Source organism: Equus asinus, chromosome 5 (genome assembly GCF_041296235.1).
Source record: "Equus asinus isolate D_3611 breed Donkey chromosome 5, EquAss-T2T_v2, whole genome shotgun sequence".
In the NCBI taxonomy this organism is placed as follows: Eukaryota; Metazoa; Chordata; class Mammalia; order Perissodactyla; family Equidae; genus Equus; species Equus asinus.
Genome location: NC_091794.1, coordinates 89,367,425 through 89,392,090, shown reverse-complemented (window position 1 = coordinate 89,392,090; position 24,666 = coordinate 89,367,425). Strand labels below are relative to the sequence as shown.

Here is a 24,666-nt window from a genome sequence, read left to right as displayed (position 1 = left end):
AGAAAAGTTGCTCAGATGACAGTTATTTTCTGTGGTCTTCGACTATCAAGAACCGAATTAAATATAATAGACCCAGAGCTATAGAAAAGAGCTTTACTCCTTCCCGGGGAAAGCGGAAGACATAAAACACTGAATCAGAGGTGCTCAGGTTAGTCTTTGATAAAATAACATCTTTTTGAAGTCCATCCCTAGAGAACTACCAGGACTTTCAATATTCTCAAAGGCAATGTGGCAGAAAGAACTTAAGGCAAAATTTAAATTTGGAAAAGGTGTTTGAACCTTTTCTCTTAGAGAGGTTGAATCTCCGCAGTATGTGTTTCACTAGAGCCTGTACTTAGACGTTAGAAATAATAGGCTCTTGATAGCCTTTGTCGCCAAGTGCCATAACCAGGTAAAACGCCTGGTTCTTTGCTAATCACTCAGTTTAACTGAGTAGATCACTCGGACCCCAAATCATTTTCATTAGGTAATATCTTTGCAGAAATCTTAAAATCCGTAACCTTTAGGTTCAAATCTGGATTGGTTCTTTTTTCCCAAGTCAGTAGTTCTTCTAGAGTATGGTGAGAATTATCTTGACACAATTAAGAGTAAACTGTATGAGTGAGCATAGACTTAAAGAAAAGTAAATTTTGTAAAAGAATTCATTTAAATTCTAACACTCATTGCACAAAATAATTCAAATTGTGAACCCATATAATGAAAATCGGCTGCCTTTTTCACCCCATCTGTGCTCCAAAAAAATGTTTTTGGTTTGGGTCAACACAAGGCAAGATAGATTCTTCACAATACTATAAGATGTGTCCGTACATTCATCTTTTCCGCAGTCTGCATGTGAGCGTTGCTGCTGGAGGACAGGAAGCTCATTTTTCCGTTCCTCAGTGCATTGAGATCAGTACCAGCAGCCTGTGAAATGGAATCCAGCTCAGAGTTGACTGATGGTGTTCTGCATCCAGCCAGGCCTAGAATCTTTTTAAACAGGTCAGGCAGTATTTGTAACTTTCCAGGGTGAATTGCTTGCCAAGTCCCTGGCACTCCCTTCTGTTTGGGGGAAAAAAATGTCCAAAGGGTACTCAGTGATCCTTTGCTAAGAAGTCTTTTTTGTTTCTGGGTTACAGATTTGGCCATACCTTTCTAAACAGCCCCTGTAAGGTTGAGAGAAAAAAAAATAAGTTTACACTTTCTGCAACTTGAAATAATACAGTGTAAAGTTTTTAACAGTGAACTTCTAAAGTTTAGTTAGTGCATGCTGTGTTGGAGAGAGATTGCTCGAGTGTGATTTTTGTATGATCAGGGATGACTTTCCCCGAGCAAATATTTGAGTGCCTCCTATTTGCAAAATAGAATAAATGGTAAGCTATGTGATGGTGATAGGAGGGGCTAGCTAAAGTACTTCTCTGCCCAGGTTAACTTTACACAGGTATTAATTTACAGTGCATGAAATTCTGTAGTTTCTTTTCTTTGGATTAATCATTGCCTTTTCCCTCTTGCGCTTTTAATCTGATCCACACAAAGGTGTTTAGCAGATCATTTTCCTCAATTACAAGGTTCTAATTTCACAAACAATAAGTGTAATCATTTATCCCTGGATAAAACAGTAAAAGAAAATACTAGTAAGAGAGGAAAAGCATCAGTTATAATAGTTATCTGAGAATTTGTATCCAAGATGTAAGATTAACTAGGAAATTAGGAATAAAATTAATGGGCATCTGTCTACTCGACACAGACCTTTTTTATCCTTAGTTTCTTTATCCAAGAGAATTTAAGACTTTATAAAGAATATGAGAACATATTGGTATATAAAGAAATTAATGGATAGGCGTGCTGCTGCTTTCACATATTAAGCAATAATCCTGTCCCTCATCCTATAAACAACACCCTGTTCAGCTTTATGACTTACAGATTAATTCAGTTTTCTTGGCCTCCTTTGTCACAGTCTGAGTAAGTCTTAGGTAACATTACTGCCTTCTCTGCTATTCTAAGGAAACTATTTATGAACAGCACATTGGGTTGGGGGTGGTGAGGAAAGTAAGAATGCACAGAGCCTCGATGTTTTATCCTGTTACAGAATTCCTAGTGATAATTAGGGCATATTTTGAGTCCTACTAGAAGTTGAAACATTCCAGGTGAACCCTGAATGCTTGAACCAGGCAATTTGGAGGTATGTGTTATCCTTAAGTGACTTATTTGTCATTAGACACACGCTTAAATTTTTTTAAGGCATTAGTATTGTTAGGAAAGCAGCAATGATGCAAACACCACTCTTGTACCCACAAGGATCACCTTGAGACTGTGTCTCGATTCCACCTGTCTGAGAAGTGGGAGCGTTAGCCTGTTCCAGGCTCTTGAGTAGCATAGCCCTTGAAAAAAAGAGAGCCATTTTCTGTTGATGGATGAGCACATTTGAAAATCATTTCCCAAATCATTTTTGTTGTTTTTTACTGTTAAGTAAAATATCCCCTGAGCAACATCGGCCCTCCCCATCATCCCCTGAGCCAGTGTTAGTTGAGATTTGGGTAGCAGCAAAAACTGACCTGTAAGTTGAGAGCTCTTCAGCAAGGCTGATTCTTAGCTGCTCCATCTCTTTGTTCTTCTGTTGCTGGAGTTGCACCCCACTTCTTAACTGCCTCTGTCGTTCTTCCATTTCCTCCAGCTGTTCCTGCATGAGAGCGCCAAGAACATTTCTCATGAGCCAAACAATAAAAACCTGACATTGTCCATTATCGTTTATAAAGCACTTTCTTGTTCAGTGTTTAGTCTTCATAGCAGTACTGAGGTTGAGAGACTGAGATTCACAGAGGTAGTGTTTTGACAAAGTGATACTGCTCTTCAGAATGGTGGCCTGAAAGGAGTCTTGTCTGTTAACCACAGCTTCTTAACAGAATCCCGCAAAGGGTGGACAGGTACTCAGAGGGACTTTGTAACTTTACAATTTTAAGAAGTGTTGGGGAGGGTTTTGATCCTCTAGTCAGTGAGCTGAGAATTTTCTAGACCTCTGGTTCCTTATGCATGTTTGTTTCCACTAAGATAGTAAGTCGTCTATAATATCCTACAACTTAATTGAAGTTGAAAGAAACCAAGTCTTTCTGTAAGCAATTATTTTTAAATATTAACTAGAATTCTAGGAGAGTTGTTCAGCTACCAGAAGTCCATGTTTAGAAGATATTTGAGTTGTTAGTTTACAGGGAAAACAGTAAATACAGTTTTGTATTTGAAGCTCCTTGAAGTCAGAGATAGCCACCTGGTACTTATTGGAACATCGTATGCGAATAGATGGCTTATTAGGATGTTGGCTCTCATGGTTGTTAATTTCCTGTATCTTTAACTCATTACACAAAAAGGCTGAATTTGTTCAAAAGTGCTAAGTTGGAAGGTGAAGATGCTATGCCCTGGAGGCCCTCAGGAGCCTTCAGGTCACTGTCCCATTTCCCATTCTCCGAGATCCAGGCAGGATGCTTTCTGTAAATTGTCTCTGCCTAGGATTAATGCCTGAGGGATGAGGTAAGGAAGATGTCAGCAAATCTGTCTCTGGCTTAGTCGCAGCTGGCATGGATCCTTAGGAAGCAGGAGGGAGTTGGGAAGGGGAGGGAGGGCTGAAGTTGGAAGGCCTATTTTAAAGGGGCAATGACTTCACCTTAGATTTTGAAGAATAAGAAGATAGGAATCCAGTTTGGGAACATGCTGTTATTAGAAGGATCTAAATATTTTGTTCTCTGAGTCATCCTTGATATACCTGTGGCACGTCAGTCTGCAGTGTTTGATACTCTGACTGAATCTCACCTTTCGTCAACACTGTCAAAAGGCCTTTATTAGTGCCTAGCCATGCTTTAGCACCACACAGAGATGCAGCCTCACCACCTAAGAGCATGTCATCTGAAGGGAAGCATCTGCATACCTCCGTGCCCCAATTTCCCAATCCTCACTATCTAGAAAACCTCTTCTTTTGGTGAGGCACAAAAGGACATGCTGGGGAAGGCACCCTGCACTGTTCGTGCTCTGACAGGAAGTGTCACGGAATAAAGGGAGTATTGCTACATTGACTGGCATTAAGGACAATCTCCAGTCTTAATCCTATGTAGCACCACTAGATTAACTCTAAAAACTGATACCGTCCCAGTCTTTGAAAGGCTTTCTGCTTTCTTTAGTCTGGCATTCAGACCCCCTCTAGTTTGACCCCTACCTCTAACTAGAACCTCCATTACTTTTCACGTGACTCTTTTCCTCTCGCCTGCATTGTCCAGTATGGAAGCCACTAATGACGCGACTTGAAATATGGCTAGTCCAAATTGAGATGTGCTGTAAGTATAAGCAGATTTTTAAGACTTGGCACCAAAAGAATGTAAAATTCCTCAAATTTTGATATTAATTACATGTTGAAATATTTTTTATATGATTGGCTAAAAAAATGTATTTCACCTATTAAAATTTTTTTTAATGTGGCTACTCGAAATTTTAAATAAAATCTATGGCTTGCATTGTACTTCCATTGGACAGCACTTCTCTAGCCTGACCAGCTCACAGATCGGTGTGCCTTCTTCACCCCTGCCACTTCTGTCACCTAGACGGTATCTGCTTTATTATATTGCTGTGTATCTTTTTTATGTCTAACTCCCAATCTGATTGTAGGTTCCTGGTTCTTAGTATGTCCAGCACCCTACACATAACGCTTATTGATGTGAAACAGGCAGACAATAAGCATACTCAGCATTCACAATCTACCAACTTCAAGCTAACAAACTTGTGAGATCATTCTCAGCAAATTCCTCCGCCACGCCCCTACCCCCCCTCCCTACTCCCTGCCCTCCCCGCCCCCCGCATAACCAGTCATCAAATCCTACCCATTTACCTCACATACCTCATATTCTCTCTCATAAGGTCTAAGTGGTCTTTCCAGGCTCTTTCAATCCACCCTCCACACTGCCACTTTCAAGAGTGCATACCTCTGTGCCAGGCACCATTGCAGATGCTTTACAAATAACTACTTCATTCCTTGCAACAGCCCTATGAAGTCTAAGTAGTAGTATTACATGTGAGGGGACTGTGCCACAGACGTTAAGTAGTTTGTCCACGGTTTTCCCAGCTAGGAAATGATAGAGCCAGGATTTGCTACTGGCTTAGAGCTCATGTTCTTAACTGCTTTGTTGCCTTCATATATATATAGGCTCTTTAGTGGTCTTCAAACTGTTTCCCATGAAACCCCAGGAGGAGGCCAAATTGGAGTGCCCCTGCCACTCTCATCGGAAGCGGGCTCCACTTTTACCTGTTTTATGTATTGGCATTTCACATAAAGCTCTGTTTGGGGAAAAGAGTCTGGCTTTGGAGAAAACCTTTTTGGAAAACCACCAACCTAAAATACATAAAACTTGACAGTGTGGTCTCAGTCTACCTCTCCAGCCTCATCACTCTACTTCTCACATTCCTTATAATCCAGCCACACTAAGCTGCTCACTTCCCATAACAAGTCTTTGTGTTTTCGTGCTTTTGTATAAGCTGTTCCCTCTGCTTGGAATGCCTTTCCCTTGTCTACCCAATGAATTCGTTCTTCAAGGCCCAGCTCAGACACCTTGTAGTGGTTGAGTGTGGACTCGAGGTGGGTTGCACAGGGTTGTATCCTTCCATCACCTCCTAGGTGTGTAACGCTGGAAAATGACTTGACGTTTCTGTCTTACCTCTGCTTGCTCGTTTTTCAAATGATGACAGTAGTTCGTACCTTTTAGGTAAGGATTAAATGAATTACAGGTAAAGAACTTCAAGTACGTGCTAGCTATTGGTAATCCTCTTATGAAGCTTCCCCCTTGTTGCTCTGGGCACAGGTAGTTTATACCTGCTTCATCGGTACAATGCCTTATTCCTACAACTATTACGTTGAAGTATATTATCACTTGAAGTATACTCAAGTATACTATTTCATTGACTCTGAGTTTCACATTTTATCATCTCAGATCAGGATGCATCTTACAATCAAAGAGGCAAAGTTTACAATTTTAAGAGTGGGGCCGGCCCAGTGGTGCAGCAGTTAAGTGCACACGTTCCACTTGGCGGCCCGGGGTTTGCCACTTTGGATCCCAGGTTTGGACATGGCACCACGTGGCAAGCCATGCTGTGGTAGGCATCCCACATATAAAATAGAGGAAAATGGGCACGGATATGAGCTCAGGGCCAGTCTTCCTCAGCAAAAAGAGGAGGATTGGCAGCAGATGTTAGCTCAGGGCTAATCTTCCTGAAAAAAAAAAAAGAATGAAGTGTACCCTTGAAAAGTAATGGGATGCCATAAATGACCTTTGGCAGACACAGTTAGGAAGCCATTTCAGAAAGAACAATTAGCTCCTTCAGACCTTCATTCGTACTTTTATTATGGTACAGTGATAGGAGACACTCTTCAAGAGCGTCTTCATAGAATGATCTTTGGAAGGAGGCGCAGATCATCAAGTCAGAAACAAATCCAGTATAGTGATGAAAATCACTGGGGAGAAAAATCCTACAACTCTGATACTGTGTCAGAAAACTAGTACAGAGAATTCCTGATTTGTGACACCACCATACTAGTTCGCCTTGCCTGAAATCTCAGCATCCTCTGACTCCTTACCTCTCTGTCCCATCCATTCAATCGCCAAGTATATTCCCCATTTGTTCTTGCAGCCTCCCCCTTCCTTTTATTCCCACACCATTGTTTCCTCTTACCTACGGTAGCTTCATAATTAGTGTCCCTTGCCTCTGGGTCTCTCGACCATTTTACACGTTGCCACCAGTTTTTTTTTTTTTTTGAAGTAGAGAATCATGTTACTCCCTTGATGAAATACCTTTAATGCTGTAAGTAACACTGAATAAAGTCCAAAATCCCTAGTGGATTTCAGAGTCCAATGTGATCTGCCCCAACCTACCTTTTCAGTTCAACTTACCTTTCAGTTTTTCACCTTTCACATACAGCCAAGTTACTAATTATATTTTGGATATGTTGGGTTAAATAAAATACATTAATGGAACAACGAAAGACCCCGAATAGTCAAAGGAATCCTGACAAAAAAAGAACAAAGCTGGAGGTATCACAATCCCTGACTTAGCTATTGTAACCAAAACAGCATGGTACTGGCACAAAACCACACACAGATTAATGGAACAGAATCGAGAGCCCAGAAATAAACCCACACATCTACAGACAGCTAATTTTCAACAAGGGAGCCAAGAACATACAATGGAGAAGGGAAAGTCTCTTCAATAAATGGTGTTGGGAAAACTGGACAGCCATGTGCAAAAGAATGAAAGTAGACCATTATCTTACACCATATACAAAAATTAAAATGGATGAAATATTTGAATGTAAGACCTGAAACCATTAAACTTCTAGAGAAAACAAGCAGTACACTCCTTGACATTGGTCTTAGCGGCATAATTTTCAAGTACCATGTCTGACTGGGCAATGGAAACAATAGGAAAAATAAATGGGATTACGTCAAACTAAAAAGCGGCTGCACAGCAAAGGAAACCATCAGTAAAAAAAAAAAAGATAGCCTAACAACTGGGAGAAGATATTTGCAAACCATATATCTGATAAGGGGGTCAATATCCAAAATATACAAAGAACTCATACATCTCAAAAACAAAAAATTTTAAAAATGGGCAAAAGATCTGAACAGACATTTATCCAAAGAAGACATACAGATGGCCAGCAGGCACATGAAAAGATGTTCATCATTAACTATCAGGGAAATGCAAATCAAAACTACAAGGAGATATCACCTCATTCCCATCAGTTTGGCTATCATTAACAAGATAAGAAACAAGTGTTGGAGAGGATGTGGAGAGAAGAGAACTCATACACTGCTGGTGGGAGTGCAAACTGGTGCAACTATTATGAAAAACAGTATGGAGATTCCTCAAAAAAATTTAAGAATAGATCTACCATATGATCCATATTCCACTGCTGGGTATTTATCCAAAGAACATGAAAACACGAATGCATAAAGATACATGCACCCCTATGTTCATCGCAGCACCATTCACAATAGCCAAGACTTGGAAGCAACCTAGGTGCCCATCAAGGGATGAATGGATAAAGACATGCTATATATACACAATGCGATACTACTTGGCTATAAGAAACGATGAAATCCAGCCAATTGTGACAACATGGATGGACCTTGAGGGTATTATGCTAAGTGAAACAAGGCAGAGGGAGAAAGTCAAATACCGGATGATCTCACTCACAAGTAGAAGATAGAAACAACAACAAACAAATACATAGAAACAGAGATTGGATTGGTGGTAACCAGAGAAGGGGGGAGGGAGGAGGGCAAAAGGGTGTGTAGCACCTGTGTGTGGTGATGGATTGTAATTAGTCTTGGGGTGGTGAACATGATGTAATCTACACAGAAATCAAAATATAATGACGTCCACCTGAAATTTATATAATGTTATAAACCAGTGTTGCTGCAATAAAAAATAGATATATTCGGGGCCGGCTCTGTGGCCGAGTGGTTAAGTTTGCGCGCTCCGCTGCGGCAGCCCATGGTTCGGATCCTGGGCACGGACATGGCACCGCTAGTCAGGCCACGTTGAGGTGGCGTCCCACATCCCACAACTAGAAGGACCTGCAACTAAAATATACAGCTATGTACCGGGGGGCGGGGGGTTGGGAAATAAAGCAGAAAAAAAAAAAAAGGTTGGCAACAGTTGTTAGCCCAGGTGCCAATCCTTAAAAAAAAGATATATTTAAGTTACGCACACCTATCTCTCTTTTTTATGTGGCTATTAGAAAATCTAAAATCATGTATATGGTTTTATTATATTTCTTCCACGAAGGGTTCTCTGATTTAACCCATGGCTAAAAACAATCTCATTATCCATAGCACTCTTTCCTGCACCTCTCGTAAATCACATGTTACTTACTACCCTGGGTTACAATTATTTTTTTAATCTATTTTTTTTAAAGGTATGCCTTTTGGTGAGGAAGATTGGCCCTGAGCTAACATCTGTTGCCAATCTTCCTCTTTTTTCTTTTTTCTCCCCACAGTCCCAGTACGTATCCCACTTGTAAGTCATTCTAGTTCTTCTATGTGGGATGCCACCACAGCATGGCTTGATGAGTGGTGCGTAGGTCCACACCCAGGATCCAAGCTGGCAAAACCCAGGCCATTGAAGCAGAGCATGCTAACTTACCCACTTGGCCATGGGGCCGGCCCCCTGGGTTACAATTATTAATGTAATGTCTGTCTGAGTATAAGCTGTTAAGGATAGTATTCATGCAAAAAAATAATAAGTGCCCTTTCATTAGACTGTGGACCAATAAAAAAGCAGTGAAGGGAATTGGGTGGGTGAGGGTAGTACACACATGCATTCTTTGAAAACACTGAATATTATGACAAAAAACCCACTGTTTTCATCATACAGGCTACAGAAAGCTTGACAAAACCTTGAGTGAAGTGAATGCAGCCATTTTCAACAGAAGACATGTTCCCTTGGGAATGTATCAGAATCTCTGGGAGGCATAGGGTTTTTAAGTTTATCCAAAGGAATGTGTTTCAAAAGACAAATACTGCTCGGAAAGGCACCACATTGTAGTCTTCTCATAGTGTCCAGCATCACGTAAATCAGCACTTAACTGATGTGTACTCTGAGCCTGAGTGGCAGAGAGAAGTAAAACTTACTCCCTACTTCTGAAAGCTCACAGTCTGTGGGAGAAACAAACATAATTGTTTATTCACTTAGTGTTTATATCCCACTTAGTTCTATAAAGGGATTAGAACTGGCTCACAATCAGGAATAGCTTGAATACAAAGGAAATGATGACAAATGCACCAAAAAGGAAAATGAGGGCTAGAGATTTATAGGTTTCATCCCAGTTTTAAGACTGGAAAACTTAGGACCAACCGGGTGGCGCAGCAGTTAAGTGCACACATTCCACTTCCGCAGCCCTGGGTTTGCCGGTTTGGATCCCGGGTACGGACATGGCACCACTTGGCACGCCATGCTGTGGTAGGCGTCCCACATATAAAGTAGAGGAAGATGGGCATGGATGTTAGCTCAGGGCCAGTCTTCCTCAGCAAAAAGAGGAGGATTGGCAGTAGTTAGCTCAGGGCTTATCTTCCACAAAAAAAAAAACACAAAAAACACCAGTATTTGACCTGGAGGATTAATGAGATCATTGGTATAAAAGTGCTGTGTAAACTAAGTACAGATAATTTTCAGCCCCTAGCCCAAGCCTGAATGAATGAAATGAAGAATGGAGTGAAGAAGTGAGTGAATGGCCCCAAAGAAGTTCTTCCTGCGGATGATAGTATACTTTAGCCCAAAAGACATGTGACCCGGTCACGCTTCCTGCCCCAGGCTAAATGACCCTGCTTCCTTTCCTGCCCAGTGGGCCTACCCTGTACTGCTGCACCTCCTCGTCTCGCTTTTGCCTCACAAGCGTGATCTGGTCCTCCAGGTTCTTATTCTGCAGGTGGAGCTGCCGGGCCTCCGCTTGCAGGGGTCTCAGAGCCTCCTTCATCTCCTGGATCTCGGCCTGCGTCTTCTGCAGAGCTTTGGCAGCAGCTTCTTTCCTCTCTAGGAGTCGCAGCAGCTGAGGCTCATACTCCTCCTCCAGGCCCTGGCGGCTTTCTGCTATGAGGTTCTCAAACCGGGCAGAGAGCCGCCGGCTCTCCTGGAGGAAGTGCCCGTCCCTCTGGCTTGGAGGTGCTTCTAGTTGCTGCCGTAACTGCTCCTTCTGCTTCTGATAGGCATCCTGGAGTTGGGCCAGTTCCTCCGAGAGCTGGGCTGCCCGTTTAGTCAGCACTTCCCGGAAATCGGCAAACTGGGCCACATCCTGCCGGCGGCTCTCCAACTGGTATTGGTAGGCCACACACTCCTTCATCACCTTGAACAGCTTCTGCTTGACCAGCCGGATCTCCTCCCTCAGCGCATCCCTCTCCAGCTCTGCTTGGGCATGCAGTTTGTAGGCAGCCAGGATGTCCTCATGGACTTGTTGCACCTCCTGTAGGGCGGGTTCCCGGAGCAGCACAAGCTCATGGATGAGCTGATCCCTCTCCTCTTCCAGCTGGGCCACAGCTTGGACACATTGCTGGAAACGGCCCTCTAGCAATTCCAGGTCCTCGACGCTGAGGCTCTCTGTGCTGGGCGTAGGCCCGGCTCTGAGGCTCTCCTCAGGGTTAGGTTTCTCTTCACTCGTAACTGTCTCGCCCCCATAAACAAGCTGCTCTGGGCTTGTGGTCTTTTCTGGCTTCACGGGCTCTTCTACAAACTGTATCTCATCTGGCTTCACAGCCTCCTTCACGTGCAGTGTCTCCTCCAGCTTCACAGGCTCTTCCACATACAGCGCCTCATCTGGCTGTCTGGTCTCCTCAATATACAGTGTCTCCTCAGGCCTCTCAGTCTCTTCCACGAACAGTGTCTCATCAAAGTCATCCGTGTCCCCCAGGTACAGAATGTCCTCTAAACTCAAGGTCCCCTCCAAAGATAGAGTAACTTCTGGGTTCAAGGTCCCCGCCTCATCCAGGGATTCAGAGTTCTCCTCCTCCTGAAGAGGAGAACTGGCCTCTGCTTCTGTTTCCCTGCAAGAGAAATGACCTAAAGTGAGAGGGTAGCCACAATCCCAGGATGGTTCGTGACTGGAGCCATCGGGCCACAGGCCTAGATTACGTCAGGTTCTAACACTTGTCTGTACCCTTCCCTCCATCGATCTATCCCCACACAGCCCATTGCTTAGATCCCCTGACAACATCCCCATGATGTCAATGTCACTCTCCGCTTACATACCTTCAAGGACAGGAAACTCACACCTGAGCCACCACTATTTGTTCCACTGTCATAAGAAAATTCTAGTGTTGTGGTAAAGCCTTCTTCCCTGCAGCTCTTACCTGGACTTGATTCTTCTTTCTAGAATCAGACAAATCTAACTTCTTTGACATGTAAGTTCTTTAAACACCTAAAGAGAACTAACTTTCAATTGTTCCATGCATGCCTAGTGCCCTCCTCATCTGGGTCAATTCCTTTCAACCAGACTCCAAATTGTCACTGTCTCTTAGGGATGGCTATTGAAAGCAGTACCCAGGTGTGCTCTGAGCAGTCAGTCTCTGGACACTATACTCCTATTGATGCAGCCAAGGTTCCCTTAGCATACAGGGCAGCTCCATCATGTGCTTGCCAAATGCAGAGTTTGACTAAAATCCTGAAGACTTTTTCACACCAAGTGCTTTTGAGCTACACCTCTTGTTCCAATAAGACTTCATTCCTCTTGTTAGAATCAGCCCATCCTTCGAGCCGTAAAAGGCTCTTGAATTCAGATTCTGTGATTCTAACGTGGAAGCCCCTTAACCAGCTGCCTGTTGCCTGCTAGCTTAATCAGTTCCTCTTAAGGAATGCTCTCCTGTTTCTTTGGCATTCAGGTGGCTTTGGTCTTTCCTGTTTCAAATGCATCTTACCTACCTTGGGTCTCTCAGCAATTCTTTGAAAATATAAAATACCATGGAAATAATAATAATAAATTACACTTATAAAGGTGTTATATGTGCCAGGCCCTGTTCTAAATGCTTTACGTGTATCAACTCATTTAATCCTCAACAATTCTACGAAGTAGTTACATCTATTATCCCCATCTTACAGATGAGGAATCTGAGGTTAAAAGAGGTTAATTTTCTCAATTACTCAGATACTCAGTGTGCACCAGTCATATAACAGACTCAATTTGAGTGTAGCTTTCAAGAAACTTTCTTTTTTTTTTTTAGATATAAAGTATAAGTGAAAAGCCCCCACGTATCAAAGACTTTAACTATCTTGAAAAGGCCTACTTGTGTGCAGGTTTTAAGCTCTATATCAACTCTAAATTCCTAAAGATTATTTTTATTCTGTCATTATGTACTCTGTCCTTGTCTCTAACACCCCAGGAATCCCAGGCTTCCCTTCCTGTGTCTCAGGGTGGCCCTCTGGAAACCACAAAGGTGTGGCTTCACCAGGCCCCAGACATCACTGGCCTCACTCAACCTAGCATGAGCACCAAAGCTTAAAGCTTGAAGACAACCTCAACAATCACCTAGTCCATTCACATCACTTTACCAGAGAAGAAGTGTTTTTTAGATATCTTCACCTGATGTCTCCTGGCCCCTCAAACTCAACTGCCCCCAAAATATCCTCCCCAAGCTTGCTGCACTTGTGTTCTCCAGCTCAGAGAAACACATCACTCTACACCAGGTTGATGAAGCAAGAAACTTTTCAACAGCTTTTTCCCTCCTTATATAGCCAATTCACTGAGAACTGGCCTTTCTATCTCAGAAAGTCTCCAGTCTCCATCCGCCTCTTCATTCCAGGGCGCCGCCCCTAGTCCAAGTCATTACTCTCACCTGCACTTTCGTACCGGCCTTCTAATGCGCCTTCCTCCTTCTCATCCTGGTCTCTTGTCTACAGTGCCACAGCTTGTACAACATACAGCAAACCACGTCGCTCCACTTCCCCTGTAGATAGCCAACTGCTTAGCGCAGATTCAAGGCCCTTAAAGATGTGGCCCCAACATACCTTTTCAGCCTCATCTCTCATTACTCCCCACAACCCAGCCACCGTTTGACAATCTGGAACGTGCGTTAACTTTTTACATCTCCTACTCCTAGCCCACAGCGTCTAAAGGATCCAGCTGAGAAAATACAGCTCACTGTAAACCTCCTGACTAGGGAACAGTCCTGCACCACCCGGAAAGGTAAAGTTCCCACTGCCAGGAAGGAGGTACCTGCCCAGCCAGCCAGACCCACCCTGATGGTCAACAGAGTCCTGCTTTCCCAGCAGACGACTCTCACATTGTGCGCCTGCTGAGTCCTCCACCCTGGAACAGCGTAACCGTGTTCAAGGCAATATTCTAAGCACTTTACATGGATCCTCATTGATATAATGTTGGTCTATTATCCTCATTTTATAGATGAGGAAACCAAAGCACAGAGTAAAGAACTCACTCGAGTGTCCACGACTGGTAAGTGGTGGAGCCTGAAGGCTGGCACAGCCAAGCTCCTTTTTACCACTCTCCTCCTAGGGTAAGTGTGAGGTCTAAAAGAGGCACGACAGCGTGTATAATAGGGCTGGGCACATAGCATTCAGAATATATTTATATCTATTTACCTAGCAAATTTCTACTCCTCCTTCAAAGCCCCCTCAAACTCCACCCCCTCTGAGAAGTGTTTCCCAGACAACACCTATTCTTGCGTTCTCATGGGCACTTTGTTTGCAGCTCATCTTTGCACATAGCACTTTGTGTTACGCAAGTGCATGTGTCTGTCTCCCCTGACAGCCAATTTCCTAAGGACAAGTATAGTTCTTCTCTCTATCTCCAGGGTGGGGCTCTGTGGAAGGCAGGCAGGCAGAAACCGGCAGATCCAAGGAGGAAACTTGCCCAAGGTCGAGTGACAAAGCTGGAAGTAGAACCCAGGCCTCCTGGCTTCGAAGCAGTGCTGTTACCACACACCATGTCGCCTCAGTCACCCCACCTGCAGTGCCAGCCCACTGCTAGACGCTGCCCTCACACGCCTGCCTCTCTCTAAGGAGCTGGAGAAAAAGTAGATTATGGGAGGTCTAGGGGCAAGGGAGCCAGCTCGGCTGGGACCCTTGACCTCAGGCTTCCTTAGGCCCCAGGCAGCAGCCTGCCTCTGCCACTCTGTCCCTGTCCCCAGAGGACTCCAGCAGCTCTGCCCTTGAGGGCTGTGGCTGGGACACTGTGCAGGCCTGAGCTGGTGTGTGTCTGACTCGTGTGTACCTGCATGTGTGTATGGCAGTACAGGCAGTGTATGTCTAAAACTATGCTCAGCTTTGTGCGGTGTGCGACAGTGAATGGGTGTGAGGGTGTGTGTATTTGCATCTCCACCTCTTGGTACATTGGGAAGTCCAGGGCTACAGTCTGACCTGGGACGGACACACTCCTTACTTGTCCCAAATCCTTCAGCCACAGGTCCCTTCCCCTAAGCAGAGGTAAGCTGACAGCGTGGACCAATGGGAGATGGCCTCCCCTCCACAGTCCCTGGCCAGTCAAGGCCCTCCTGCTGGTCTGGGACAGGAGACCCTGTCCCCCAACCCTCATCCCAGGCCACAGACAGGAGACAAGCTGCCTGCCTGAACAGATTCTTAACTCCAAGCTGGCAGACGCCCCACCTTGCACCAAGTATCCTCCACACAGCGAGTTCAGCAACTGGAGGCCTCCATCTCCAGTTGCATTTGGGGTGAGAAATGAAAGAAAACAAGTACCATCTTTGGCTACTATGGGCCAAATGGCATGTGACGGCTGATGCCCACTAGTCTGAAAGGGTTAATCCCACACAGCCCGTCAGAGGGTGAGGGGATATTATAAAAAGCCACAGACAAAAGGAGGTGCCAAGGACCCCGGGCCAGCACTCCCCTATCGCCCTTCGCAGGGTGGCTCCGCCCCGTGCCCCACCCCGGCTGGACCACTATCCACCGCCCCCCCCCCCCCAGCAAAGCGAAAGGTTCTCCCGGGTGGGGGCAGGGAATTCTTCCAGCGCCCCTTCCCCACGGGGACGGCCACGCGGGCCCTGGACGGTCCTACCTCGCGGCCTGGGCGGCGCCGTCCCCGCCGCGCCGGGGCTCCGGGCTGGCCATGGCTGAGCGACCCCGGGCTCGGCGGCCGCGTTATTAATAGCCGGCTTGCCGGCCGCCCGCTCCGCACCCGCGCCCGCCGCACTGCCAGCTGCAGCCGACACCGGATCCCGGCCGCCCCGGGCCGGGCGCGCCCACTTGGCCTGGGCTCCTGCCCGCGGGAGGAGGGAGCGGGCCGCGCGGCCGGGGGCGGGGAGAGGCCGCCCCTCCAGGGACCAGGCTCGGGGGTGGGGATGGGGGGTGATTTATCGGCGTCTCCAAAACTAGCCAGCCCCGAGATCTTCCCGAACCTTCTTTCACTCCACCCTTCCCTTCTAGGGGTCCCAGTTGCGGGGGCCAGGGCAGGTGGGTGGCTCTGCAGCCCCCGGAGAGCAGTTCCCCTGCCTGGCCGGCCGGGGTGGGGGGTAGGGGACTAGGAGGGACCCAGCACCCCCGCGGGCCGCTGCTCATCGCCTTGAGATCCCCACCGGCGCAGGGGGAGGAGCGGGCCCCGCGCCCTGAGCACTGTGCCCCGCAGCTGTCGTGAAGGGCTCGGGGGAGGATGGCTAATGGCCACACCCCGTGCGTTTGGGGACAGTCGGGAGCCTGGGAGCCTGTGGCCGGGTTAGGAAAGGGCAGTGGGAAGACTGCGTGGGAGGGGTTTATGCCTGTAAGGTTGAGTCCATATTTAACTCGCGTTCCGCCCCCACTCTGCGAGGTTTCCTGGGGTCTCTCTGCTTGCTCCACCTGTCAACCCACCCAGCCCTTCTTCCGTCCACTCCAAGGCATGCCCCTCTCCCAAGTCTTTAGCTCATCGGTGTCGGAGCCAGCTTCAACGCTGAGGTCTTTCTCCCGAAGCTAAAAGCTGCCGGGCCTCGAGCATTCTCCCTTCTGATGCCTTTTTTCCACTGAGCCCCTCCGTCTGGAGCGGTCTTTGACTCAATCGCGGAAGAATGTGCACTATAACAAGCGAGGGGCTGCCTGTGTGTTTAATCGGAGGTGCCGAGTACGGGGTGGGGTAATGGTGCGGCTGTGCTGAACGTGTCCGGACTGTGTGTTGTATCCGTGGGCCCACTGCTGGCTGTATGAACACCACAGGGTTGTGTGTGTGGTGTGTGGAGGGGATATTGTGGGACTGTGTGCCCACTGCGGGGGTACATGTCTGTGTGTGGGCATGTGGATGTGTGATTGTATAATCCTGGAGGCAGTGATTAAGAGTGTGGTGATCGTGCCCGCTGTGGAGTGTGTGTGCATGTAGTTGACTGTGACTGTGACTGTGTTTGTGGGGTGTGTGCATGGTCCTGTGTGTGTATGCCTGAGTGACTGGGGGTTGATGTGTGTGAGTGGGGAGGGTGCTCAGAAGCAGATGTGTGACGTGTCCTCTGTGGGCAACTGGGTAAGTGTTTAACTCCTGAGTAAGTGTTCATTAATCCACAGATGTGTGTGCGCTGCCTGTGGCTGTATATTTATATCTCTCTGTCTAGAGCAAGGGGGTGGGAGATTAACACCCACGGCAGCCAAATACACCCTTGTAAGGTAAGCATGAGAAAAAGTTGGATTTTGGAGGCTGCTGGTCATTTTCTGACTTACTCTTGAAATATTCCAGGGGAGGAGGTTGGCAAAGCCTCAGCTGCTGGTCATTTGACAGCTGCTGCCAGTCAGAGGGGAGCTGAGGGAGCAAGGGTAAGGCCTGCCAGCAGCACTGTTTGCTGACGGCACTAGGCAACCGGCAGCATGGGTGGCATTAAGAAGGGTCATCCTTTCCCCACCAACCCCCTAGCCCAGGAGCTGGCCCTGTGCAGTCCCCAAGACTGAATTTCTTCACCCCTTCTAACCTCCCCTAAGCCCTTCTTTAGGCTGAAACCCTGAATCCCTCAGGGTCCCTGGGACTCCTTTACCTCCAGGCCTTTGTTCTTGCTGTTCCCTCTGCCTAGAATACCCTTCCCAGCTCTTCACATCCCAGTTTCTACTGTTCCTCAGGTCTCAGCTTACGTGTCATCTCCTCAGAAAGGCTTTCCCTGATGTGTCCCCTACTCCCCCACATAAATGTCCACCCATTTGCTGTTAACCACATCACCTTGTTTATTTTCTGTACAGCACTTACTACAATCTGCAATAATATTATTTTCAATTCCTTCTTTGCTTCCCCCGCTAGAATGGAAGCCCCATGAGGGCATGGACTTTGTATGTCTTGTTCACTGCTGTGTCCCCTTCACTGCTATGTCCTCAGGGCCCAGCACAGGGCCTGGCACACAGCTGGATCTCGAAAAAGTTGTTGAGTGAGTGAATGAAAGAAGGAAGTTCCTCCCTAAGCCAATTCAGGCAACGTTTGATGCCTGCTGTTTGCCAGGCCTGGGCACTCCCCGCCAAGGAGCCCTGTGTGCGCAGGGAAACAGACATACACCTGTGCCCAGATTGTGTCTACCAGGGCAGAGTGAGGTAAGTGAGGCCACAGGACTCAGTTCACTCGGCAAACATTGGCACTTGCTCTGTGCTGGGCCCTGTGTCAGAGTGAACAGCATTACTTGGCCCAGACCCCTGCCTGCAAAGAGCTCTCGGGGTAGAGGATGCTAGACTGTCTCCTGGGGAGACAAACCCATGCAGAGAATAATGCCCAATCACTGAGCAGAGAGATGGGATAGGCACTGAGACCCAGGGAAACAGGGGGTGGGGGTGGGGGGAATTTATTCTAGAACAGTCTTGTGGACAAAGCAACCTGGGCCTGGAAGGATGAGAAATGGTGTTCTGGCGTCAGGCACAGACTGCTTTGAAAGAAAAATGCGGCCATTCTGTCTCTCAGCCCCTCCACAAAGCCTGAGTCCAGGAAGAGAAGGAGAAGCCCCTGGGCCAGCTCCTCTGCCTGACCTGACCTCTGTTCTCCCTGCTTCTCTGCCCTGCACGTGTCCTGGGGCCAACTCCTGCTGACACTCTCACCTGGGCCCCCTTGCCTATGGCTTCAGGTGGAGTTTGGCCCAGGAGACACTGGCAGGAGATCAGAGGGAGGGAGGAGAGTGAGATGAGGATATGTATACGCCCTCCTCCGGGATTTTGACACCTCCACCAAAAGCAACAGCTCCTATTGAGTGGCCTACACCCATGGGTACAACCCTCACCAGGGTGGTTACAAGACTTCCTCCCTTTGCCCCTTCAGGCCTGGGGGCAGTGACTCCATCCGATGGTCGCGAGCCCCAGGGTGCTTCACCATTCCTGCCCACACCTCTCTGAACAGTCCCTTCATTAAACCCTCTTCTGGCAAACACTTTGAGTGTTCTGTTTCCCACTGAGACCCCTAAAGTGAGAACTAAACCAGGGAAGATGAGCCCTTGGCAGAGAATTTGGGGAGACCCTCTTTCCAAATCACCACCCAAAACCAGAATTGGAAAAGTTGTGAACAGGTGAAAACTCCATCCTTGGCGAACAGGAATGGGGGGTGCCCGGCGGGGGGATGAGTTTGGAAGTAGGCACCAGAGGGCAGCGGCGGAGGCGCGGCCTGGGCAGCCGTCTCCATTGTGCCGCCGCGGGTGCCCTCTGAGAATACTCTGCACAGGGTCGCGGTGAAACGCAGCCAACAGTGAGGCTCAGCACAGGAGCGAGCGAAGTGCACTCACTGCGGAGCTGAGAGGAGCGTGTTCCCCGTTATTCCTGCTGCAGGGGGAAGCCATTCTGCTGAGTTTCCGCGTGTCAAGAGCTCCAGCAAGCGATCTAGAGGGGCAAGGAGGCTGGTGAGGGATGCCAAGCAGGGCTCTCCGGCACACTGCTTCAAGGGAGCCAGGGGACAAATCCAAGCTGTGGCAGCGGCGGGCCTAAAACCTGCCTCTGCACTAACTCACCGTGTGACCTCAGGAAAGTCACTCTGCCTCAGAGATGGTTTTCCTCTCTGTCGAATCAGATAGCACTGTTTACCTCAGGTTTGCCGTGAGGATGAACTGAGAACACAGAGCATTTAGTCGAGTACCTGATGCACTGTAAGTGCCCAAGAAATATTAACGATTATTTTTATTTTTTTAAATTAATTTATTTATTTCAGGAAGATTAGCCCTGAGCTAACATCTGCTGCCAATCCTCCTCTTTTTGCAGAGGAGACTGGCCCTGAGCTCACATCCATGCCCATCTTCCTCTACTTTATATGTGGGATGTCTGCCACAGCACGGCTTGCCAAGCAGTGCCACGTCCACACCCGGGATCCGAACTGACGATCCCCGGCCACTGAAGAGGAACGTGCACATGTGACCACTGTGCCACCAGGCTGGCCCCTAACAATTGTTTTGAAAACTCCCTTTTCTCCCTCTTACTCTCCCTGAATCTGCAACTGGGGACTGACTTACTGCGGTGTGTCCCTTCATTCATTCATTCACTTCAATATTTATGAAGCCAAACAGTGTGCTAGATCCTAGGAATACAGAGACTAGGAAGTCATTAAAGCAAAACAGTATCTGTTTCTTTGTTGTTGTATCCCTGGCCCCTAGGTTTTCAATAAATAGTGACTGAATGAGTAAATAGATGTTATTTTCTTGAGCAACTACTACATGCCAGGTGCTAAGCTCAGCATTGTAGCTGCATTGTTGTAATGACTCCTCAGAATCACAGCCCTATCACACAAGGCCTGTATCCTCCAATTCAGTATCCTGTCTCCACCAGTGACTGAATTATTTTTTATCTTCATCGTCGTCATTATGCCTGACCTCCAGAGGCTTATCTTTTTTTTTTTTTTCCTTGAGGACGATTAGCCCGGAGCTAACATCTGCTGCCAATCCTCCTCTTTTTGCTGAGGAAGACTGGCCCTGAGCTAATATCGGTGCTCATCTTCCTCTACTTTATATGTGGGACGCCTACCACAGCATGGCTTGCCAAGCGGTGCTATGTCCGCACCCAGGACCCGAACCCGGGAACCCCAAGCCGCCAAAGCAGAACATGCGCCCTTAGTGGCTGAGTCAACGGGCCGGCCCCCAGAGGCTTATCTTATAGTCCAGTGAGAGTCAGGTAGCCTTTTCCTCCACGGCCTTCCTCGGGAGGGAGCCAGGCATGGCCGCAGACTTGGGTTCAAATCCCCACGTGTGCATCTCTGGGCAAGTTACTTAACCTCTCTGAACCTCAACTTCCACTTCCAGGAAATGAGGTTGGGAGAACGTTAATGAGAAAATGTGGAGGAAGTGCCCAGCGCCTTGCGCAGCATACAAGAGTCGCTTGATGAATGTATTCCCTTAATTTCCTCTTTCCTCCCTGCCCGCCGAGGCCGCTGTCTGGGGGCCACCGGCCTGCCTGCGGACCGGCGGGTGCAGACGACTCGGCGCTCAGCGGTCGGGCCCTCGCGGCAATGCCGAGCGCTGCCCCCAGGGGGCACCACACGCCGACCCCCGCGCCCCAGGGGTGGCTGTTCCCGCTGCGGCCGCGCGGGGCCGCCTGGGCCCGGAGTTTTCTGGGACCGAGGGCGCGCGGGCGGCAGGGAGGTCAGAGCCCGAGCTGGATCAAGGATGTTTTCGGATTACAGTGGTAATCGATAATAAACAATAATAACAGTAATAGACCCAGATGCTCCGGGAATCCGCTGCTGCCGATTTGGGAGGCGTCTTCGCGTGCCGGCCGGCTGTGGGACTCAGGGAAGGCGCCCGGCTTAGTCTCAGACCGGGTTCCGGTCCCGACCGCTGCCCCTCACACTCCGCTCTGTAACCTGGGCCGCTCTGAGCCTGCTCCATCAGCTTTAAAATGGGAAACATAATCATATCGTTCCTGAGGGGAGTAAGGCTCCTGGAGAGCCCACTGGGCACGTGCATTTATTGTAATTCCCACATCTCCCCTGTGAGGGAGCTATGATAAATTCCCTTCACAGCTGAGGATGCACTGGGGGCCTTTCCCCGGCCCCTGGGGCCTCCTGGGTCTCTCTCTCCTAGCACAGCCCGGAGGCCAGTCCAGAAGCTCGCCCCCTAAACCCACCACCCAGCAGCGTCTCCTCTCTGGAGATGCCCGGTCACCTGCAGGCCCTCAGGCTCTACCATCCCCAAGCCAGCAAACTTCCTCCAGCTATTCCCACTAGCTCCCCTCCCCCCCAAACTGAAGCTATGTCCCCCTCTTCTTGTCTACCTACCTCTTCTAAAACCCCATCCAGTCACCTCCTCCAGAAAACCTTTCCTGGGCTCTCTCTCCCCAGGTCCACAGCCTTTGCATATGCTGTTCTCTCCACCTGGAATACCCTTTCCCGAGCCCTAAAGCCTGCTACTCAGGGTACAGCTTAAAGACCACTTATTCCAGGAAGTCCTCCTCCCCTATGTTCCTGCAGCCCCCTGTGCTTCCTCCAAATACGACGCAGCAGAGGGGATTGCTTATTTAGTGCTTTATCTACAGCCCTTACACCGTGACGCCCCGAAAGCAGAAACGCTGCCTATGGAGGGCTCCAAGTATCTGAGCACCGAGCCCAGCGTCAGGAACAAAGTGACCGCGCGATAAATGCATGTCCAATGCGGGAGGGATCAGACCCCGCTGGGTCCCCTCACTGAGCCTTCTCAACAGCCTCAGCTCAGAGGCACATGCACAGTCACAGAAAGAGAGGCATACAGTCACATGCCATGTCACATGCAGGAACAGAGTCACAAATAGTTGTACGCAAGAGGCACACGCACAAAACTGAATTCATCTGTGCTCATTGCTGCTTCTCTGTGTCTGGGTAACATTGTGTCCCCAGTGTGTTCTCACTCTCTTCTTTTGTGACTTGGGATTCCTGAGAACAACAGTCGTGTTTCCTCGGGGGGAGGGCAAAAGGGATAAAGGGGCATGTGTACAGTGACGGGTGGCAACTAGACTTTTGGTGGGGGAACAAATGCAGACGATACAGAAGCAGAAATAGAATGATGAAATTTATATAATGTTATAAACTAATGTTACCTCAATAATAATAACAGAAAAAAAGAGTCTCCTTTACCAGCCTCGTAGCCCCTAGGAGAGGGTGGCTCGCCCCCGTCAGCCTGGGAAGCTCAGGGGAAGTGTTAGGTCTCCCCAACTAGTCTGGGGGCCTGGGCCAGGGGTGCTTTCCCTCCCAGCCTGGGAGCCCTGGGGTTAGTCTGTCTCCCACATGGGACGTGGAGCCCTTGGGACAGGGCTGTGTCTCTCTCACTAAGTAGTCTTGGGGTCCAAGGACAGAACGGGTCTGATTAAGCTCCCATGACAGGAGCAGAACTGAGCTGGATCTTCCCCATCAGACGGGTGGCTCCCAAGGGCATGGCTGTGCCCCCGGACCCTCTCCACCTTTGCCACCTGTGCACCAGCCAGGGCCTCCTCCCACCCTGGTACAGCGATTAGGGCTGGGCTGGGCTGCTGGGGCTCTGGAAGCAGCAGCAAACCACACTGCGAGAGGCTGGTCCTGGGGGATCCCTTAGGAGATGGCAGGATCAGAGAGGCTTCAGCAGGGGGTGGCCTGGCCCGACTCCATATGTCCTGGTAACTCATTCATGTATCTTGGATTCACTCACGCAACCCACCCGGAGTCCCTGGGCCTGGCCCTGCAATGCTCCGCCTCTGTTATGTGGTTGAATTCTCTCACCAATCCAATCCTAGGAGGTAGGTGTGACCATCACCCCATTTATAGATTAGGAAACCAGGGCTCAGAGAAAAGCCGCAACTTGCCCTAAGGCTGCCTTCCCCCCAGGTTTGGGAAACACTGGGGAGAGATTCCACAAGTTGCAGTGACTGCTCCTGTGTGTGTGTGTGTGTGTGTGTGTGTGTGTGTGTTGTGTCCCCAGAGGTTTCTGGCTCAGGCCTGTGTGCTGGCCAGGAGACAAAGACTGCCAGAGGAGGGGAGGGCCTGTTTAGGGAGACCAGGAACAGTGAGGTTCCACAGGCGGCCAGCCGGGGCAGGCAGGAGGCAGGCCGTGCCCAGAACCCAGTCTTCCCCGTTCCTAGCACAAGCATCCCATCCCCACTCGGCTTTTGGCACTAGAGTCTTGGATTCAAGTCCCATTCACCGTCTGACCCCTCTCTGGGCCTCACTTTCCCCATCTGAGGAAGAACCAGAGACCTGGAGAGGTCAGCACTTAGGACTCCTGTTCCTTTAAGCCTCTCTCCGTGGAGGGTGCGGCCGCGGGCTGCAGGTGAGCAGAGCTGCCACATCAGCAAGGGGAGCCCCGCCCCGTCCCTTCCCCCAGCTCCCGAGGGAGGCCCCAGAGGCCCCAGAGGACGGTGGGAAGTGGGTGGGGAGAAAGAGAGGAGCCTAGTTGGCTAAAGGTGGGGGCAGGGGGGTGGCTGCAGGGTGGGTGAGAGACACTGTGCATGTGAGTATACCTGACCCAACGTCTGTGAATGTTCCAGAGTATACAGGGGTGTGTACAAAATAAGTGACTGCCTTTGACTGGGAGGATGTCCTCAAGTGTGCAAGAATGTGTGACTGTCTCTGAGCACATCTTTGTGTGTGCCTCTGTGTCTGTGCGGCTGTCCCTGGTGTTCAGAAGTGAGTATGATTGTGTCTGAGTGTGTTCCTATGGTGTCTGTGTGAACGTACTTGAGTCGTACAAGTGTTTTTACCCTCTTGTCTGTGTGGATGTGGTATACAGGAGCTTGTGTGAATATGTCTGCATGTGTGCCTTTGTGTGGATATATCTGAGCACTCGAGTGTAAAAATGCATGTGGATGAGTTTCTGAACGTCTCTGAGTGTGTCTCTGTGTCTCTGGGTGACTATGTGAATGTCCTTGAGTGCACAGGAGCGTGTGAATGAATGTTTCCAGAGTGCCTTTGTGTGACCGGGTGGACGAGTGTGTGTGTGACTCTGTGTGTCACCAGCAGAGTCCTCTCAGAATAGGTCTGAGCCCTTGCATCCAGCAGCCCTCCTCCAACTGACCTCTGACTGACAGAGGCATCAAGCCTGCCCCACCCTTCAGAAAAGCCCAGCCCCCATGCCCCAACTCCCTTCCTGGTGACTCACCTCCCTGCCAACCCTGCACCCCTCCCCCAGCCTCCTGCCATCAAGGATAGTCCCTCTCTAGCCCAGTTTACCATCTTCCCACCCGAAGTGGGTCTCAGTCCCTCCAGGCAGCCTTCTGTGATCAGCGAAGGGGAACCTAACATCAGCTAAGCATGTTCCATTGTACTCCCGTTTGACAAATGAAAACATGAGGCTCAAAGCACTG

The 24,666-nt window shown here is 48.7% G+C and overlaps 1 protein-coding gene and 1 long non-coding RNA gene across 4 annotated transcripts; one reads left to right on the top strand and one right to left on the bottom strand.

Annotated features, from left to right (window-relative positions):
* Window positions 1-79: 79 nt before the first annotated feature.
* On the bottom strand, window positions 80-15,728 carry SYNC (syncoilin, intermediate filament protein). 3 transcript variants are annotated; one of them, XM_070510429.1, is made up of 5 exons: window positions 15,527-15,728; window positions 10,361-11,543; window positions 2,532-2,656; window positions 2,272-2,357; window positions 80-1,142 (listed from the first exon to the last, which is right to left on the bottom strand). In XM_070510429.1, the coding sequence occupies exons 1-5, from the start codon at window positions 15,577-15,579 to the stop codon at window positions 1,132-1,134; spliced, it is 1,458 nt and encodes a 485-aa protein (XP_070366530.1). In that variant the 5' UTR covers window positions 15,580-15,728; the 3' UTR covers window positions 80-1,131. The 3 variants fall into 3 exon arrangements, with proteins under 3 accessions (XP_070366530.1, XP_070366531.1, XP_044626202.2); XM_070510430.1 differs by having other exon boundaries at window positions 2,281-2,357; XM_044770267.2 differs by lacking the exon at window positions 80-1,142 and having other exon boundaries at window positions 2,071-2,357.
* Window positions 15,729-16,794: 1,066 nt separating this feature from the next.
* On the top strand, window positions 16,795-20,050 carry LOC123285784 (uncharacterized). The gene is made up of 3 exons (XR_011503500.1): window positions 16,795-16,951; window positions 19,207-19,520; window positions 19,633-20,050. It is a non-coding gene; the product is annotated as an uncharacterized lncRNA (long non-coding RNA).
* Window positions 20,051-24,666: the final 4,616 nt, after the last annotated feature.

Excerpts from the sequence above, each read along its gene's own strand:
- SYNC (XM_044770267.2), bottom strand. The coding sequence starts at position 15,579 with ATGGCCAGCCCGGAGCCCCGGCGCGGCGGGGACGGCGCCGCCCAGGCC. Across the intron at positions 11,544-15,526 it reads GGCGCCGCCCAGGCCGCGAG|GGAAACAGAAGCAGAGGCCA; the intron begins GTAGGACCGTCC and ends TTTCTCTTGCAG. Across the intron at positions 2,657-10,360 it reads AGGAGGTGCAGCAGTACAGG|GAACAGCTGGAGGAAATGGA; the intron begins GTAGGCCCACTG and ends GCTCTCATGCAG.